The sequence below is a fragment of the Phocoena sinus genome, chromosome 15 (genome assembly GCF_008692025.1).
Source record: "Phocoena sinus isolate mPhoSin1 chromosome 15, mPhoSin1.pri, whole genome shotgun sequence".
NCBI lineage: Eukaryota > Metazoa > Chordata > Mammalia > Artiodactyla > Phocoenidae > Phocoena > Phocoena sinus.
The window spans coordinates 22,796,997-22,817,794 of record NC_045777.1 but is presented as its reverse complement, the minus strand read 5'-3'; the positions used below and the strand labels follow the sequence as shown (position 1 = coordinate 22,817,794).

Sequence of the window (20,798 nt, the reverse complement as noted above, 5' to 3'; positions counted from 1 at the left end):
AACAGCAACATTATTAACGGTGCAAAATCAGGAATAATCAACAGGAGAATGGGGTTACACAAACAAGGGTATATTTATAAGACTGAGTATTATACAGATATACTGACTTTATAGTATGGAAAAATGCTCTCAACAGTGCTAAGTCATGAGGTCCCAAAACACTGTATAGCTAATATCACCCCATCTATTGTAAAGAAAAACATAATGGCTTGTCTTTGAGTAATGGTATCATGACTTCTCCTCCTGTCCTCCTATTTACCAATTTTATACAATGAGCACATATTTTTTTTGCCAGTGTGCAACGTGCTTCAGGCAAGTATACAGGCTCCCAGCAGCCTTCTATATCTGTGGTGGCTCAGAAGGCCAAGGCTGTCAGAAGTCTGACAATAAGCCCGTGGCCTTTACCTGTCCTGCTTGCCACAGAGCGAGCTCCACCACCCAAAGCACTCAAGGGCAGTCCTGAACCCTTCGGATGAAACACAGTGATCAACGAGGAATTCTTCCTCCACACTGGGTAACAAAGTGCAAACCCTGGTCTGTGTAATGAGAAATCACAAAAACTAGTACCTACCAACTGTTTCGAGTGCATCAGCAGAGTGTGTTACACACAATTTATTGCATTTCATCTCATTCATCTTCACAACATCAGGACATACTTACCACAGCCTCAACTGCAGGTGAATTGTCACCTACCACCAATAAAGTAGAACACCTGGGGAAAGGGAAAATAAGAGGACACTCAGCAAGCAGCACATATACTCCACTGAAAATGACTCTATGAAAGGCAAAGATGTTGAGCAACGTAGTGGGGGAGACTGAGGGACTTACTTTAATGTCTTTGATTTGTTATCATTTTGTCCCAGAATGGGTCTTTCGATCTCCAGGTCTCTGCGTCTAGAGAAACACAAAGGAATCAATGCACTTTTCAGGTAAAATCATGGCAACTCAGGTTACTTCCTGGTTGTGAAGAACAAAATGTATCAAGAAATCTGAAAACTATCTTCCTTTCACACAGATGAGGGAAGGGGCCCTTGTGCACTTTGTTCAGTGGCATCCTGAGCGGTACAGAGCAGGAAAAAGGGACTCTGCAGGATGCTAAAAGGAGGCAACTTCAAAACTCAATAGCAATGCTGTTGAAATCCTCAAGTCTTAAGTGTTCAATTTTCCAACTAGTTTATAGGAATAATTTCTTAAGGGGAACTTTTTTCTTTTTTTTTTTTTGGCCACACCACGTGGCATGCAGGATCTTCCCTGACCAGGGATCCAACCTGTGCCTCCTGCATTGGGAGCACAGAATCTTAAGCGCCGGACTGTCATGGAGGTCCAAGGGGAACTTTTTTGGGGGAACATTCTCCTGGTAACTAACAGTTCAGTGCAGTACTTAATAACCTTTCTGATTTCAATGAAAAATAAGGAGGCTTTGTTACACAGAGGAAGGAGCTAGAGAGACTGGGTTCAAAACCTGGCTTTGCTCCTGACTGGCTGTGTGACTCTGGGTAAGTTACAGCTGACCCATTTCCTTAATCTTTTTCCATGTACCCAGAAAGCTAGAAGGAGCTAACATTTTCACCTTGGAGAAGCTGGTCCCAAGATAAGAATTAAGCTTCTCTCCATGTGCACTTCTGCGTGATGACAGGACACCAGCAGAGAGACTGAATTGGGGCCCAAGACTTCTATTCTTTGCCTCCTCTACATGCATCTTTCTGTGCCACCTCAATCTGTGTGTTTTGTGTGTGTACATAACTTTAGGTACTTCTGGTCTCAAAACATCTTAAAAGTACAACTGGTAGTTGAACATGCCTGAAACAGGCTTCAATTCATGCATTGCTCTTGAAAGCTGTCTTCATTTCTGTCTGAAAGCCCTTCCCCTTCTACTGTGGTGAAAAGTATGAAAGCAATCCCATCACACAACACTGGAAGAAGTAGCTTATTTCCTCTTCTCCTTCTCTCTTAAATATCTGTTACCTTCTTAGACCTAGTCCACATTTAAGTGAAGGAACAGAAACAACTGTACCCATTATAGGAACCCAGGAAGAGCTGCAGGTTTTCTTGGTTGATATCTTGGGCAATATGCAGTCTGTAGGTTTGAATCAGGTCCAGGTTGGCCTGCAACTCTTCCTAGAACAATGAAAAGAAGACACAGGTGAACTTCTGAGCTACAGTACAAGTCTATCTTGTTTGGTTTGCATTCTCAATGCCCAAAGCCAAAGCTCCCTGCCCATGATGGGAGATGGGGCAGAGCCTGGGGGGCCTACTTATGTACGGTAGGCTGAATGGCTTCTTCTTTTGTTTTTTGTTTTTTTTTGCGGTCCGCGGGCCTTTCACTGCTGTGGCCTCTCCCGTTGCGGAGCACAGGCTCTGGACGTGCAGGCTCAGCGGCCATGGCTCACGGGCCCAGCCGATCCGTGGCATGTGGGATCTTCCCAGACAGGGGCACGAACCTGTGTCCCCTGCATCGGCAGGCGGACTCTCAACCACTGCGCCACCAGGGAAGCCCTGGCTTCTTTTTTATTTGCAGCAGACTGGTTCAGTGCCATATTCTGTGTTGAATGAGGGCACCAAAGAATCTACAATGGAAAAGGTCAGTAATCAACTCCAAATCAAGCACAAAAACTTGGGGATATGCTCTGAACACCCTTCTCTGCAGCACAGAGGAAACTGCACTAAACTTGGATTCAAGTACTAGATGTGAAACTTAGGTTACCTAACCATTCGGAAGCCTAGTTTCCTTATTTGTGTCTTATTCATGTTCTGCCATTCTCATAAAAATAGAGTGTCTGTAAAATAAAGATAATAACCAGCTACCTGCCAGGGCTGTTTTAAAAATTAAATAAGAAAAGTTATATGGACTGTAAAGTATAAAATAAGTGGAAAGTAACATTTCTCTTATTAGCCATAAATCTGCATAATTAACTTATCTGTAACTTCATCAATATAATGGGTATAATATCTATTTATATACTATCATTTAATAATATACATTGTTGGGCTTCCCTGGTGGCGCAGTGGTTGAGAGTCCGCCTGCCGATGCAGGGGACACGGGATCGTGCCCTGGTCCGGGAAGATCCCACATGCCATGGAGCGGCTGGGCCCATGAGCCATGGCCGCTGAGCCTGCGCATCCGGAGCCTGTGCTCCGCAACGGGAGAGGCCACAACAGTGAGAGGCCTGCGTACTGCAAAAAAAAAAAAAAAAAAAAAAAAAAATAATAATAATATACATTGTAGAATTATATATTACATTCCATTTATAGTACTTTATTAAGTCAATTTATCATTTATTTACTCTTATTACCAATACTATTTTTTTTTGTTGAGGTAGGATTGATTTATAATATAATATTAGTTTCAGTTGTACCACACAGTGATTCAAAATTTTTATAGATTATATTCCATTTAAAGTTATTATAAAATATTGGCTATATTCCCTGTATAAAATTCAAGAGAAACAAAATGGTCTATCAGTCAAAAGGGAATCTGCCTCTCCACTACCCATTGTCCACTGGTCCCTATTTTGCTGGTCTTCTTGGAGGCCACCAGAACGAGTTGCTAGGTTTTTGTGTATATAAGCATATATGTACATATATGTATACACACACACACACACACACACACACACACACACACACCCCAGTAAATAGTTTTAAGCAGAACAGAAAATGTTTACACTGGAGAAAAGAAATGTATCAGGGATAGTGAGAGTAAATCTAAAGCAGCGTGTAAAGGTCACCACCAGCAAGCCTTGTAGAGAAACCGAGATAAGGAGAATGAGTATTTGCATGCTCACTACTATATGGGTAAAGTGAGCCAAGAATACAGTAGGAAACTTACCAACTGGATCAGAGGCTACCTGAAACTAAAGGGCACTGGGGCCATTCCAAGAAAACGTGATAAATGCTGAAGATACTAAGAAAAGTGAACAACAAATGAACCACATGGCAATTAGAGATGAAATGACCTATCCAGCTCCCCCTTGAAAGTCTGAAGGGGAACTTGAGCAGCAAAGTTTGAGATTTAAAAAAAGAGAAGGACTGATATTGGTATAAAAGGGGTAAAACTGGTTTAAGTGCTAATGGAACTTCTCAGGAAAAGCTGTTACGGATAAATTGCACCTCCCACTCACATTTTTTTAAAACACAAAGTGTAGTCTGCTACACGTACCGTTCTACACTGTGCTTTTCCACTTAAAAGTACGGCAGAGGTGGTCATTCCTTATCAGGATATATGGAGCCATCTCATTTACTTATACTACCTGTTTTCCCACATGCTTGCTAGTACAAATGATCACTTTTTGATTTTTGCTAATTTGATAGATAAGAAAGGGGGTATCACTGTGGGGTTTTCTTCTTATTAGAGAAGATGAGATTATTAACGTTTAGAAAACTTATTTGCTTTCATTTCAAAGCAATAAGAGCAATACAAGCATTTGCTTAAATTTTATTTTTTATTTAACATCTTTATTAGAGTATAATTGCTTTACAATATTGTGCTAGTTTCTGCTGTACAACAAAGTGAATCAGCCATACAGGTACATATATCCCCATATCCCCTCCCTCTTGCGTCTCCCTCTCACCCTCCCTATCCCACCCCTCTAGGTGGACACAAAGCACCGAGCTGATCTCCCTGTGCTATGCAGCTGCTTCCTACTAGCTATCTACATTTGGTAGTGTATATATGTCAATGCTACTCTCTCACTTCGTCCCAGCTTACCCTTCCCCCTCCCCGTGTCCTCAAGTCCATTCTCTACCTCTGCGTCTTTATTCCTGTCCTGCCCCTAGGTTCATTAGAACTTTTTTTTTTTTTTAGATTCCATATACATGTGTTTGCTTGCTTAAATTTTAAATGAACTCTTCAGCCTTGTGACAACCCACCGTCTGTGACCTCACACATTTTTAATTAAACACACATTATATATATATGTTGTGAGGATGTTCTTACTTTACAAAAATCATTAAAATTCTCTTCTTAGCTTTCCCCTATTCCAATGCAAACACCTCAGGGCCTCATTCTTCCAGGTCAGGCACTGTTTTGGCTAATTAACCTCCCGCAGGTATCCTACACTAAGTCTCCCACCAGGTTATTTAAAATCCCCAAACGCATCTTATAATTCCTTCCTCTTTGGCTTTTGAGCAAACTATTCCCCCTTCCTGGAATGATTCCCCTTCCCCCCAAAATCTAAAATGTTGAACTTTATCCATCCTTCAAGGCCCAGCTGGGATGCCTCCACCTTGGAGCCTTCCTTGATCCTCTCCTGCCTTTGAATTCCTCTAGGTCCCTAACAGGGCCTCTCCTAAGATACCCTGACATGGTAGAAAGAGGAAAGCTTCAGAGTTAGACACACGTGGCTTCAAATCTCCCTTGATATGTTATTAGCTGCTGGCCTGGTATAAAACAATTCATTCTTCACCTGTAAAGTGGGAATAATACAATTCCCATTATGAGATTATTAGATTGAATTGTTTAATGTACATAACACGTCTGTCTGAAATCTGTAGACGTTCAATGAAAGGTATCAACAGTTCTTATTACTTATCCCTTTTTACATGTGCCATAGCAGTATTTCTGTACATCTCATCTCTCCACAGAGTGAGCTCCTGGAGAAGAAGGGCCATATCTTATATACATTTGCCTCTCCCAGAACACTTAGCCTGGAATTTTGTAAATTCTGTGAACTGGCTTTTAAGGTCTACAGTCAAAACCAAGCATCCTTTGTCTTCAGGAAAGTACCTACTCTATCTAGCACTATGCAGTGGAAAGATCAGGGTCTTTGAAACTTCCAATTAAAGATACTGGATTAAAATACAGCTTTACTCCTTCCAGAAAAATCATAAAAATAACAGTAAATTTTTTTCTTTATAAGCCATAAACTCTTAAGGACAAAGACAACAAAGAAAAGTGACAACAGCAGTAACATTTTGAAAGTGGGCAAGCAGAAGGAAGACTGTAATCACCCGCTGAACAGACTCAATAAGGCTGCTAGGCTGGCAGTGGGGAAAGTGAAAAAAGTTAAGTGATCATGTACCAAGGAGCCTGAAAAGGCCCAAGATTTGTCCGCACCAGTTCTCCCTGCAAGCGGAGGGTAAACATGGTACAAAGGATGACTGGTTGAAAGTCCTGTTTAATAAAGACGTAACATCCGGGACTTCCCTGGTGGTGCAGTGATTAAGACTCTACGCTCCCAATGCAGGGGGCCCAGGTTCAATCCCTGGTCAGGGAACTAGATCCCACATGCATGCCACAACTAAGAGTTCACATGCCACAGCTAAGGAGCCTGCCTGCTGCAACTAAGACCCAGCACAACCAAATAAATAAATAAATATTTTAAAAAAAGACATAACATCAGGAAGACATAACAATGAAAACAGATGAAGCAAAATGAAACAGAACTGAAGAGAGAAATAGAATATTCAACAACAACAGTTTGCAACTTTAATACCCCACTTTCAATTAAGGATAGGATAATGAGGCAGAAGATCACAAGGAAATAGAAGAAATGAACAACCCTATAAACCACCAGACCTAACAGACATCTACACAACACTCCACTTAACAGCAGTAGAATGAATACATTTTCTTCTCAGTGTACATGGAACATTCTCTGGGATAGACCATGTTAGGACATAAAACAAGTCTCAGTAAATTTGAAAAGGAATGAAATACTAAGAATATCGCCTGACCACAGTGGAATGAATTAAAAATCAATAACAGAAGGAAATGTGGGAAACTAAACAACATACTCCTAAATAATAATGGATCAAAGCAGAAATCACAAGGAAATTAGAAAATACTTTGAAATGAATGAAAATACCTTACAGGATGCAGCTATGTTAATATTTAGAAGGAAATTTACAGCTGTAAATTCCTGTATTAAAAAAGAAGAAAGATCTCAAATTCATAGCTAGCCTTCCACCTTAAGAAACTAGGGAGAGGAAACTTAAAGCAAGCAGAAGGAAGGAAATAATAAAGATGAGAGTGGAAATAAATGAGAGAATAGAAAAAGAATGGGGAAAATCAATGAAATCGAAAATTAGTCAGCTAGACTAACCAAGGAAAACAGAGGTAAAACCCAAAATTACTAAAAACAGGAATGAGAGAGGAGACATCACTATCAGCTTCACAGAAACAGAAATAATTATAAGGGAATATTATGAATAATTGTATGCCAACAAATTAGATAACCTACATGAAATGGACCAATTCCTAAAAAGGTGCAAACCACCTAAAGTGTCTCAAGAAGAAGCAAAGATTAAATTAGTAATACAAAAACTTTCCATAAAGAAAAACTTTGGCCCAGATGGCTTCACTGTGAATTCTGCCAAACATTTAAAGAATTAACAGCAATCTTTCCAAAATTCTTACAAAAAATAAAAGGGAGAATACTTCTCAACTCATTCTATGAAGTCAAGTATTACCTTAATACCAAAACCACACAAAGACAACATAAGAAACTTATAGACTAATGTCTCTTATGAATATGGACACAAAAATCCTTAACAAAATACTAGGAAACCAAATGCAACAACATATAAAAAGGATTACACACCATGAGCAAGTGGAATTTATCCAGAGAATGCAAGGCTGGTTCAACATACAAAAATCAATAAATGTAATACACCATATTAAAAGAATAAAGAACATAAGTCACACATACATTTCAATAGATACAGAAAAAGCATCTGACAGAATCCAACACAATTTCATGATAAAAGTGCTCAACAAACTAGGAATAGAAGAGAGCTTCGTCTACCTGACGAAGGACATCTATGAACAATCCACAGCTAACATCATACTTAATGGTGAAACACTGAATGGCTTCCCCTAAGATCAGAAACACGATGAGGATGTCCACTTATCACTTCTATTCAACACTGTACCAGAGGTTCTATCCAGGGTCTAGAAAGCTCTGCTTAGGCAAGAAAAAGAAATAAAACACATCCAGCCTGGACAGGAAGAAGTAAAACTATGTCTATTGCAGATGACATGATCTTGTATGTAGAAAATCCTAAGGCTCCACAAAAAAACAATTAGAGCTAATAAATTAGTTTGGCAAGGTTGAAGGATACAAGATCAATATGCAAAACTTAATTGTATTTCTATACATTAGCAATAAACAATTCAAAAATGAAATTAAGAAAGCTTTCCATTTATAATAGCACCCCCAAAATAAAATACTTAGGAAAAAATATAACAAAAGAAGTGGGAAGACTTCACTACAAAACGTTGCCGGAAGAAAATAAAAGACCCAAATAACTGGATAGGCACTCCATGTGCATGGATTGAAACAGTATTGTTAAGATAGCAAAGCTCCCTAAATTGATCTACAGATTCAACACAATCCTTATCAAAATCCCAGTTAGCTCTTTTGCAGAAATGGACGAGCTGACCCTAAAATTCATATGGAAACGGAAGGAATCCTAAACAGCCAAAACAATCTTGATAAAGAACAAAGTTGGAGGAACTCACGCTTCCCTATTTCAAATCTTACTACAAAGATACAGTAATCAAGACACTGTGATAAAAAAAAAAAAAAAAAGACACTTTGATACTGGCATAAGGCTAGACAAATAGCAATAGGATAAAAATGAGCCTTCCAAAAGAAACCCTTACATTTATGGTCAACTGGTTTTCAACAAGGGAGCCCAGACAATTCACTGGACAAAGAAAAGTCTTTTTTAAAATGGTACTGGGACAACTGGATTTTCACATATAAAAGAATGAACTGGTACTCCAACCTCACACCATGTACAAACAATTAGCTCAAAATAGACCACAGACCTAAATGTTAAGAGCTAAAACTATAAAAATCTTACGAGAAAAGATAGGAGTAAATCTTCATGACTTTGGATTAAGCAATGGTTTCTTAGATATGACACCAAAAGTGCAAGCAACAAAAGGAAAAATAGATTGGATTTCATCAAAATTAAAACTTTTGTGCTTCATGTAGAAAATAAACTTATGGTTACTGGGGGGACAAGTCGGGGGAGGAATAAAGTGGAAGACTGGGATTGACACATACGCAATACTACATATAAAATAGATAACTAATAAGGACCTACTATATAGCTCAGGGAACTCTGCTCAATACTCTGTAATGGCCTATATGGGAAAAGAATCTAAAAAAGAGTGGATATATGTATAACAGACTCACTTTACTGTAAACCTGAAACTACCACAACATTGTAAATCAACACTATACCTCAATAAAATGTAAACAAAACAAAAAAAGATGCTTTCATTAGGTTAAACAAACAAAAATAAATAAAAACTTTTGTGCTTCAAAGGACACCATCAAGAAAGTTAAAGACAACCCACAAAATGCAAGAAAATATTTGCATTTCATATATCTAAAGATCTGTATCAAGAACATATAAAGAAATCTTCAACTTGATAATAAAATGATAAATAACCCAACTAAAAAATGGGTAAAAGGTTTTAATAGACACTTCTCCAAAGAAGATAAACAAATGCAAATCAAAACCATAATGAGACGCTAATTCACACCCACTAGGATGGCTATAATCAAAAAGACAGACAACATCAAATGTTGGCAAGGACGTGGAGAAGCTGGAACTCTCATGCTTTGCTGGTATGACTGTAAATGGTGCAGCCGTTTTGGAAAACAGTCTGGCAGTTTCTCAAAATGTTAAACACAGCTACCATGTGACCCAGCAATTCCACTCTTAGGTATATACTCAAGAAAACTGAAAACATATGTCCATGTAAAAAGTGGTATATGAATGTTCATAGCAACATTTTTCATAATAGCCCAAAGGTGGAAAACACCTAAATGTCCATCAACTAATAAACCAAATGTGGTATACCCATACACTGAAATATTATTCAGCCATAAAAAGGAATGAAGTATTGCTACATGATGTAACATGGATGAACTTCAAAAACATGCTAAGTAAAAGAAGTCAGACACAAATGCCACATATTATATGATTCCATTTAAGAAATGTCCAGAATAGGCAAATCCACAGAGACAGAAAGTAGGATAGTGGTTGCCAGGTACAGGGGGAAGGAGAACAGGGAGTGACTGTTAAGAGGTATGGTGTTTCTTTTGGGGGTGATGGAAATGTTCTGAAATGAGATAGTGCAATGTTACACAATTCCATAAATATACTAAAAACCACTAAACCTTAAAAGTGTGAACTTTATGGCATATGAACACTTAAGACCCAGCAATTCCACTCCTAAACTTACACCCAAGATGGACTTGCGTACGAATAAAGTAGGAAGCATATACAAAACTGTTCACAGTCATCCAGCAGTAATGTGGATAAATCTTGGAAATTTTTTTTTTTTTTTCTTGCAGTACGCGGGCCTCTCACTGCTGTGGCCTTTCCCGTTGCGGAGCACAGGCTCAGCGGCCATGGCTCACGGGCTTAGCCGCTCCATGACATGTGGGATCTTCCCGGACCGGGGCACGAACCCATGTCCCCTGCATCAGCAGGCGGACTCTCAACCACTGCGCCACCAGGGAAGCCCAATCTTGGCAATTTTAAGTGAAAAAAGTTCCCCAAATTACATCAGCATAATATCCTTTTATAATTAGAAATATGCACATAATGTAAAAGAATACATATAAATTCAGTAAGACTATCATAAAGGAAAACAAAGGACTGATAAAAGATGATAGTTTCCTGAGGGTGAGAAAAGAAGGGGGACAGGTTAATTCAGAGTATCATTTGGTTAGATGCAGGTTACTGTCAAACCCTAGCTTTTGCTTTGGGTGGTAGTATCTTGGGTGCTTATTACATTATTAAAAATAACTAGCTAATTAACTAAATAAAAGTGGGTTATGTGCATGGACCAATGAATGATGAGGGTGTATTACAAACCAAAGACTATGATCATTCTAATTATCTGCACCTGTGGTCCAATGGGAACAAAGCATAAAGCAGCCGGAGCTCCAGATCCCTCCCCTGCATTCTGGGGGACTTCCCTTTTCCCACCTCAGAAGAAGACTGAAGGTCTATTCTCTGGAAACGATAAAACACAAGGTCTTTGATCTGGAAGACCACAGGCCCACCATACTGAAAAGTGAAAGTTTAAAGCCTGAATGTTGAGGCTCTCGGTCTTTTTCTGAACTTGGCTCCAAGAATACTAACATTAGTGTCTGCTGTGTAACCTCAAAGCTTATCTGGGGAATCTGACCAGTCCCAGAGAAAAGACCTAAAGCTGCTGACATCAGGGGCTCCCCAAGGAAATGGCCCAGTCTAATCACCCAAGGGATAAGCCTCACCTGGTGCACACAGGCCTTTCAGTGATCCACCCTTATAAAATTCGGACAGACAGGGATCACTAGCCATCGGGCAAAGAACCTGTGCCAGTTATCCTCAGCCTCAGATCCACTGTTCTTTGTTGTACTGGAGCTAGAATGCATAAACATTTTCCGTTTGCCAGTCCCTTTTTAAAATTTAGCACAGGAGCCCTGGCTCAAGGTGTCAGGAATTCTCGTAGAAAAGCTGTAGCTGCACCCTAGGCCCAGGTTCTCCCCCATCCGGCTGCAGCTTCTGGAGCTTCTGCAGCTGTTCAGACCTTATTTTAGACAAATGTCTCCCTCATCTGGTGAGTGGCTCTATGGACCAGTTACGGCCCTCACCCTCTGGCAGGTTTTTTCACTCCTGGCCGGTTGTACTTTCTGTGGAAACCTTACCTTCCTTGAAGAGGCATGACTCTCAGGCTTGGTGGGGGTGGGCCCAACTAAGTCATTAGTTCCCTGAGTGTCCACATGCACTCTGCCTAGGAGTAGCTGCTGGTTTCCACCAGCTACTTTTGGACACCTGAGAGTCCTCTTTCACCTCTTTGAGAAGTAAGCAGCCTTCTACTAGTTAACAATATTTTATGTTAAATTTTCTCAACTCAAAGTGTGTGGTTTCTATCTCCTGACTGGACCCTGGAAACAGCCCACAGGATGGAGAAAGTGTGACCTGAAGACTGCTGAGGTGAGTGTCACCAGGCCTTCTGTGTGGCAAGCCCTGATTCTTGGGCTAAATTTTTTTTTTTTTTTTAATTTATTTTTGGCTGTGTTGGGTCTTCGTTGCTGTGCGCGGGCTTTCTCTAGTTGCGGCAAGCGGGGGCTACTCTTCATTGCAGTGTGGGGGCTTCTCATTGTGGTGGCTTCTCTTGTTGCAGAGCACCGGCTCTAGGTGCGTGGGCTCAGTAGTTGTAGAACACAGGCTTAGCTGCTCCGAGGCATGTGGGATCTTCGCAGACCAGGGCTCAAACCCATGTCCCCTGCATTGGCAGGCAGATTCTTAACCACTGCGCCACCAGGGAAGTCTTAAGTTTTTTTTAAAAAGGAAAGGAAGTGCCTTCCTGCCACTATCACCTTGCAGTGTCCCCCCAGTGGTCCTTACTTAAAAATTCTAACACTGTCACTTGGTAAAGGGGAAATGTACAGAAAAAGAAATCTGTCATGGCTCAGCTCTGAATAACATTTATATGCTAGTGTAAATGCTGGAAATTGATCTAAACCAAATTACATTATATTGGGAGGATAGAGCGGTGGAAAACACAAACATGTGTCATGGGGTCGGTGTGTATGTGTATATGAGAGAAATCATCTTTCATAATGGAATGCCAACAGATAATGCCCACAAATGAAAAATCAACAAGTGGAAATATATGCATATTTAGAGACATGGAAGCATATATCCAAAAAGACACATATAAAAATGTTCATAGGAGACTTCCCTGGTGGTGCAGTGGGTAAGACTGTGCTCCCAATGCAGGGGGCCTGGGTTTGATCCCTGGTCAGGGAACTAGATCCCACATGCATGTCGCAACTAAGAGTTTGCATGCCACAACGAAGGAGCCCACCTGCCACAACTAAGACCCAGTGCAACCAAATAAATAAATATTAAAAAAAAAAAAGAATGTTCATAGAAGCTTTATTTATAATAGTAAAACAGGGCTTCCCTGGTGGCCCAGCGGATAAGAATCTGTCTGCCAATGCAGGCAACACAGGTTCGATCCCTGGTCCAAGATCCCACATGCCGCGGAGCAACTAAGCCCATGTGCCACAACTACTGAGCCTGCGCTCTAGAGCCCGCAAGCCACAACTACTGAGCCCTCGTGCCACAACTACTGAAGCCCACGTGCCTAGAGCCCATGCTCTAAGAAGAGAAGCCACCACAGTGAGAAAGCCACGCATCGCAATGAATAGTAGCCCCTGCTCGCCCCAACTACAGAAAGCCCACGTGCAGCAATGAAGACCCAACACAACCAAAAATAAATAAATAAAATTTTAAAAATAATAATAAATAAATATAATAGTAAAACAAAAACAGAAGATTGGAAACAACCCAAATGTTCATAGGAACATTCATGGTATATAACAATGGACTGCTACACAGAATAAAAGAATGAACTACTGATACATAGAATGACATGGCTGAATCTCAAAGACTATACCGAGTAAAAGAAGCCAGACCCAGAAGAGTGTACACTGTAATTACGTTTATATAAAGTTTAAGAACAGGCAAGATAATGTATAGAGGTGAGAGAATAGTGAATACCTTGTCTGGGGAGGGGGATTATAGCGATTAGGAAAGGGCATGAGGGAAACTTATGGGGATGATTGAAATGTTCTGTATCTTGATTTGGTGGTGGTTACAAGGGAGTATATGTATGTAATATAAAAGGTTACTGAGATGCACTTATGATTTGTGTCCTTTACTATATGCAAGTAAATAATTAAAGAGGCAAAACCCAAAAGAATCAGCTAAAAGAATTAATCTAAGAAGAAGGAAATAGGGTGAGTGGCAGATTCTTTGTAATAAGCCCTGCAGAACTTCTCTACTCTAAAATATGTATGAATTTGTACCTTTGATAAAATAAAATCTCAATGAAAGAAAAAAACTATGGGCTCTGGAGTTAGCTTGACCTGGATTCAAACCACTTGCTATCTGGACAATGGTGGCAAGTTACGCTGCCTCTCTGGCCCTTAGTTCCTCCATTTTAAAGTAAGTCTAATAGAACCACATGAAAAATAACTGAGTTTGTACCTAAAAGTACTGGTCAAAGTGCTTTACAGAGAATGAGTACTCAGTAAATGCTAATTTTTTCCCCACCAACCATTTTCCTTCAGTACAGAGACGACAGTTGAGCCCGCATTACTCCTATTTATATTGTTTTCATCTCCCCAACTCCAGATACCTCACAGCTCTCCAAACTCATTACTCATTTATTCCTTCTTCATAGGTCATCTGTGATGTTGTGATTTATAATAAGAAATATGTGTCTGGGGCTTCCCTGGTGGCGCAGTTGTTGAGAGTCCACCTGCCGATGCAGGGGACACGGGTTCGTGCCCCGGTCTGGGAAGATCCCACATGCCGCGGAGCGGCTGGGCCCGTGAGCCATGGCCGCTGAGCCTGCGCGTCCGGAACCTGTGCTCTGCAACGGGAGAGGCCACAACAGTGAGAGGCCCACGTACCACAAAAAAAAAAAAAGAAAGAAAGAAATATGTGTCTGGTCTTCATCCACTCCTGGCACAGAGCTCCTAAAATGCCTGGAATTTCCAAACTGATGAGATTGATAAAGGTATCTTTTTTTGTTGATGATGTGATTTTAGGAAAGCCCCTAAGTAATTTCTAGGTGGAACCAGCCCCTGTGAGCAGAGGGTGGGAACTTTCAATCCCACCCAGTCCCCACCTCCGGGGAGGGGAGAGGAGCTGGCCATTGAATTGATTGCCACATAATCATGCCTCTGTAATGAAGCCTCCATAAAACCCCAAAAGGACGGGAGTGGCAGAGCTTCCGGGTTGGTGAAGGCGTGGAGGTTCTGGGAGACTGGTGCACCCTAGAGGGCATGGGAGCTCCGTGCCCCTTTCCATATGACTTGCCCTATGCACCTCTTTCATCTGGCTGTTCCTGAGTCATATGTCCTTTTATAATAAACCCGTAATCTAGAAAGTACAATGTTTCTCTGAGTTCTGCTGAGCCACTCCAGCAAATTAACTGAACCCAAGGAGGGGGCCGTTGGAACCTCTGATCTATATAGCTGGTTGGTCAGAAGCACAGGTGACAACCTGGAGTGGCAACTGGTGGCTGAAGTGGGGGAAGGGGGAGCAGTGGTGGTGGCCTGGTGGTTAGGGCCGAGCCCTCATCTTTTGGATCTGACCTATCTCCAGGTAGACAGTGGCATCATTGAGCTGAACTACAGGACACCCAGCTGGTGTCTGAGAATTGTTTGGTGGTGTAGGAGAAAACACACATTGTAATTGGTGTAAGACTTCTGTTATCCAACTCACTTTCTCTCTGAAAAGAGGACTGGGGTCCCCTCTTTCACGTAACAATTATCCATATAATTGTCATTTCCTCCGTGGACTTGTTTCCTCACCAGTAAGACATGGGGTTTGAACAAGATAATCTCTAAGGTTCTTTCAGCACTGACATTCTTGGTTTCTTTTTCTCTGAAACTTCTATTTCTGTAAAGCCCTTCCCTCATTTGGCTCCAGAGATGCTTGGTGACGCACATGATGTTGTCAAACATGAACAGATGGCATCTGCTCACAGGGAACAGGTGGGCGGTGGGGGCTGCCTTCTCTCCTCTCTCCAAATGCCAAGAGCCACGTGGCACTGAGTTCATGCCTCTCCCCTAAGACTGGCCTTTGCTGGGCCACGTGCATCTCACACGGCACTGAAAGTGGCAACCCACTGGGATCAGGTGAGTTCTGGGGCACCCCTTCTTTCCTGAGGTGAGTAAGACTTTGCACACAAGCCAGTAAACACACCCCTCTCCTGGCTGGCACAGGCACTTACCTGCCCAAAGTGATGAGCCAAAATTATGTCCACAACATTGGTTGTCAAGCCCGAGAGCTAGAAAGATAAAAACTTCGTGTCAAGGGAGTTAGCATGGGTAAAAATGCATCAAGCTGTCCACTTCACTGGTGCACTTTCTTGTATATATGTTATCCTTCAACAAATAAACAACACAACTCAGTGTCACACATTTTCATGAGATGGTGGTCCCAGGAAACCCGAGAACAAGAAACAAGTCAGAAAAAAAAGAAAAGTTTTCCTTCCAGGGTAATAATGTAGCCTGCTTTGAAATAGGTGGCTAGAAGAAATGCTGCCGTTGCTTCTTGGAAAACGTGGGACCGAGAACTCACAGCTATTAGCTGCTTCATTCCTGCCTGTATTTCTGCAGTTACACTGGGTTTACAGTTAATAAGGAACGACTTACAACTACTCCCAAGCCATCCAAAAGAAAAAACGATTTTTTTCTTTCTTTTAGTTTTGCTATCTTCATTTCAAGTAGTGGGAGGAAACTGCTATGTTTACAGAATGTTCTTGCATTTTGAACATTTTTCTCCTAATTTTTCCCATTTCAAAACTATGCACATCACAGTCTAATAAATGCATCAATCTGTGTAAATCTGCAGACTGTTAGTCTATTTTCAGAAAAATTTCCATCTCAAATTATGTTGCTGATTCCCTTAAGCCTTCCTTCTTTGTTGCTTTTATGCTCAGTTCCTACTGCTGACTTGGATCAGAGGTGAAGTACTGAGTTGGGGGTGGAGATGGACAAGAGGAAATCAGGGGGACAGATGTGGATATGGGTGGAGCAGGGTCATGTAGTCCCAGAAAGATTAAGGAAGAAAGCAGCCCAGAAATCTTCACATGGGTTATCAGTGATCCACAGGTTATACATTAAAGATAGTAAGAATTAATAACCTATTTCATTTCATGTTTAATACTCATAAGGTCATTCTACAGCTTTATAAGAATTTTTACGAGGTTGTATCACGTTATGAAGAGTGTCCAGGTAAGTTTTAATGTACCCACATCCTAGATGGGAATTAAAACAAATTTTAAATAAGTCAGGTTGTAAGAAAGAATTTCCATAGCATCTGGCAATAGCACTGTTAATATATTTCATCCAAAGCTAGGAAATACATCATTTCTCCAGAAGTTAAATGTGGGGAGGAATGGATAAACTTTTTAGAATCTGGTCTGCTGGCAGGTGGAATAGTTTAATATTTCAAAGTAACTATGAAAGCAATACATGTTTCTCATAGAAAATTAGGAAAACATAGAATACATAAAATAAAAATAAGAATCATCTGTAATGCTACCAGCCAAAGGTGTAACTACCCGTAGCAAATTATTTTCCTTATAAATGCATATACGTATTTAACAAAATTTTATTATCTGTTTTTTTAAACATGAGAATTTTCACATTTCCTTAAATAACCAAAAAAACCCCGTAAGTTTTTGGTTGCATAGTATTCCATCCGTGACTGAGACTCACAGACAATGACGAATCAAAGAAGCAAGATACACAAGAATATATATTCTATTATTCCAAGGATACGAAGTTTAAGAATATATAAAACCAATCTATGGTGGTAGAAGTCAGAATAACAGTTACTTCTGGGAAAGGGAGGAAGTATTAAGCACAGAGCTGGAAATATTCTGTATATTGACTAAGTGGTGATTACATGTATAAACATTCATCAAGCTATATACTTAAAACTTCTTGCCCTTGACTGTATGAATGAAAAAATAAAAACCAGATAAGCCATTTTGAGAAGGGACCAAGAGATGAGCCAATGGACACTGGTCTTACTTTGGAAGCTGCCCAGTCAATCCAGCCTTTGGCACAAGGGTCAACGTTAATGAGCACGAGACCTTCCACGAGCTCTGGGTGACTGAGCTGAAACAAGACAAAGACAACAGTCAAGAGCCCCACTCTCAGCTTCTTCTAAAAATACTGCAGCATGGTTAGTCACCTCTTACAAGGCCTCAATGCCTCAGATTTGAAAGTAAGAAAGGTCAGAGAGGTGCTAGGGAGGATATTTAGAAAAGTAGCTCTATAAATCTAGCTTAGCATCTGGAAAACCAGCTTCCTAAACTACCATCACATGATCTCGCCTGGCAAAGATCTACGGGGGAGACGGTTTTTATTTCCACAGGAGAGGACGGCACCTGGTATCTCTACAGTTGTTTAGCTCATGGTGGGTCTCCCCTGCTGGGGCAGTGCCCTTGGGACTACAGGGCATAAGGGGCTACTGAGGCTTAGACTGGCTATTTCATACTCATACACCTTGTCCCCAGTAGCAACTTCTTAAGTTTTTTTCTAAAACCACACGAATAGGTGATACCACCCTCCAGAAGATTGCCCTTCACCCAGGAGGCATTTGGGAAAGAGTTCCTTAAATAAAAATCAATAAGAACATTTCTATGTAAGCTAAAAACTTTCCAGCTTACTTTTCCCCCTCCGATTATGCTCACTATAGAAAATTTGATAAACAGAGAAATTATAAAAAGCAGAAAATAAAATCTCATATTATCTAACCACACAACATCAATCTGTTAGTATTTTCATGTTTTCTTTCAGTTCTTTCCTATGCCTATGACAAACTTTATGTGCATCTGTATTCTAACCTTTTTGTTAAGGTTGTGGTGTATGTGAATTGCATATCATTACAAGCTCTTCTTACAAAATTTTAATGGTTGTAAGAAATTCCACCGTAAGTATTCTCTGAGAATTATTTTTATTGATGATATCTTGCCCTCATTTGTTATTCTTCAGGTGCTATAAGTACAAAGCAAGGCCTTATACAAACCTGTATCTGTTGACAGAATTTATAGAAAAACTGACATAAGATCCCACAACAGTTGCTTGTCATTTAACACAGCAGTAAGAGCTGTGACCTAGGCAGTGCCTCAAGGGTGTTGAGACTAATCCTCCATGTACTTACTGCAAATCTGCTGAGGATGTAAGCTCCAGCTCCAACTCCAACCCCAATGATGCTTTTCAGACTGTGAATGGGACACACCAACATTGATAGGGTTAACTCATTTGGAGGTAGGATGGCATAATGAAAAGAATGCACTTGGGTTCAAATCTGGCTCTGATGCTTACTGGATGCAGAATTTGGTCAGGTTTCTTTAACTTCCTGAGCCTGGGTTCCCTACCTATAAAACAAGAATATGACCACCTACTTCTAAGTTGATTTTACGGATTAAATGAAATATGACTAAAACCTGGGAGTCATCCTTGACAGCTCACTCTCCTAATACCTCCACATCCAACACATCAGCAAATCTACCTTCAAAGTATTTCCATCTGCCTGCTCCTACTCCATTCCATCCCCTGGGCAGTATCCAGTACCAAGCTATCATTATCACTTACTTGCCTGATTGTTGTAACAGTTTAACTGGTCCCTTGCTTTTTCTCTTTTACCCCTCTCTAAACCGTTCTCTCCACAGCTGGAGTAATTTCTTTTTAAAAATGTAAATTCTTTTACAGATGAGCAATTTACATATCTAGAGTGATCATTTTAAAAGACTAAATTGGATAGCACTTAAAACCCTTCGGTGTTTTTTGTCTTTTGAATAAAATCCCAAATTCTTACCTGATCTGTGAGACCTGTGCAATCTGGTCCTTGTCTACTTCTCAGATTTCACCCTGTGCCTTTCTCCCACTTGCTCACTTGGCTCAGGCCTTTTGGACATATTCCTTCTGTCTGGAATCCTCTTGTCCTGGCTCTCTGTTTAGGTAACTCCTTTTTATCCTCCAGGTCTCAATCTAAAGGACTCCTTCTTAGAGAGGCAATCCTCCATTAGCCTTATCTGTGTACACCCTGCCCTTATCCTCTATCACAACATCCCCACTGACTTCTTCTATGGCACGTAAGTTGTGACTATTTGTTTGCTTCCTTGTTGTCAATTATCTCCCACACCAAAATGTAAGCTCCACGCTCCACGAGGGTAGTGACGATACTGTTTTGCTCATCGTCATATCCCCCAGATCAGACACATAGTAGAAAGTGTGAAAAAAACAAAAAAACAAAAACCATGCGAAAGAACTGCAGAATGAACTTACTTTAAGTGGGTGAGAACAGGAGGCAGCATTTCGGCCAGCTCATCCATTGTCGGATACTGGTACCTGAAATCCAGAAGGATACCTCCTTACATACATTAGAAGGTACTCACAGTTCCCAATCACCAGAACAGCTAGAAAAGTACAGGGTTCTTAGATAAAAGCATTCCCTTTACCAAAGGCTCAAAGGAGGTGATGTAGTACCCGGAAATGACTGTGGCATGTTGTGTGACTCTCTACAACTGCCACACTAAGAGGAAAGTAAAAAACAAACAAAAAAACTCCTACGTGTTTCTATAACCTGAAGAGCAATCTCTGGGACGAGAGGAAGCCATTTGAAAAGAACAGGTAATACGGTTCCCTCCAGGGTGTTTCCAAACCCCTAATAACCACTTCATTTGGGGTTCAGGCTCAGTAAACTTCCAGCAGTAAGAGTCAACCTACTGCTCCTGGTCTGCTGCTTAAGTTTAGGCAGCTAAGTGCAAAAGTAAACAAAGCTTTACTGGGCCCAGGCACAGTCGCAAATCCTGGGCTGCTCATCATAGAGGCTGACTTGTTTTACTTAGGCCTAGAATAACCCGGTTACTTTATTATTTGCTTTTGAATTTGGTTCATGATCTAAGCCACTGGATCCTAAGATGGTCAGGCAAGCCCAAAACTGACTCAGACCAAGAATCCAAGAGAAGTAGGAAGTGTCCATAGAAATTACAGCATCAAAGATGGAAGGGATCTTCAGACAACCCCCTACATATGGGGCAGGATCTGCTCTACGTTTGACAGGGAAGTCAGCCTGCCTCTGCTTGAAACACTTCAAGCACTGGAGTGCTCTTGAGCCATTTGTACGTAAAACAGAAAAAAGGAACTGGATCTAAATCTTGTTGGATATAAACTGGTCACTGGCCAATTTGTGTTTAAGGGACAGAATAGCTTGGACATAGTCAATAACATAGATTCTGGAGC

At 40.8% G+C, this 20,798-nt stretch overlaps 1 protein-coding gene across 2 annotated transcripts in view; it reads right to left on the bottom strand.

The window, feature by feature from the left end:
• Positions 1 to 20,798, bottom strand: part of NDRG3 (NDRG family member 3) — a 92,516-nt gene that overhangs the window by 10,025 nt on the left and 61,693 nt on the right. For both annotated transcript variants that reach the window (XM_032606046.1, XM_032606045.1), the window contains exons 6-12: positions 19,842 to 19,904; positions 18,715 to 18,775; positions 17,580 to 17,666; positions 15,770 to 15,826; positions 2,015 to 2,118; positions 829 to 894; positions 661 to 712 (exon numbers count right to left, since the gene is read on the bottom strand). In XM_032606046.1, the coding sequence (XP_032461937.1) occupies positions 661 to 712; positions 829 to 894; positions 2,015 to 2,118; positions 15,770 to 15,826; positions 17,580 to 17,666; positions 18,715 to 18,775; positions 19,842 to 19,904 (490 nt within the window). The remainder of the gene's footprint in view (positions 1 to 660; positions 713 to 828; positions 895 to 2,014; positions 2,119 to 15,769; positions 15,827 to 17,579; positions 17,667 to 18,714; positions 18,776 to 19,841; positions 19,905 to 20,798) is intronic.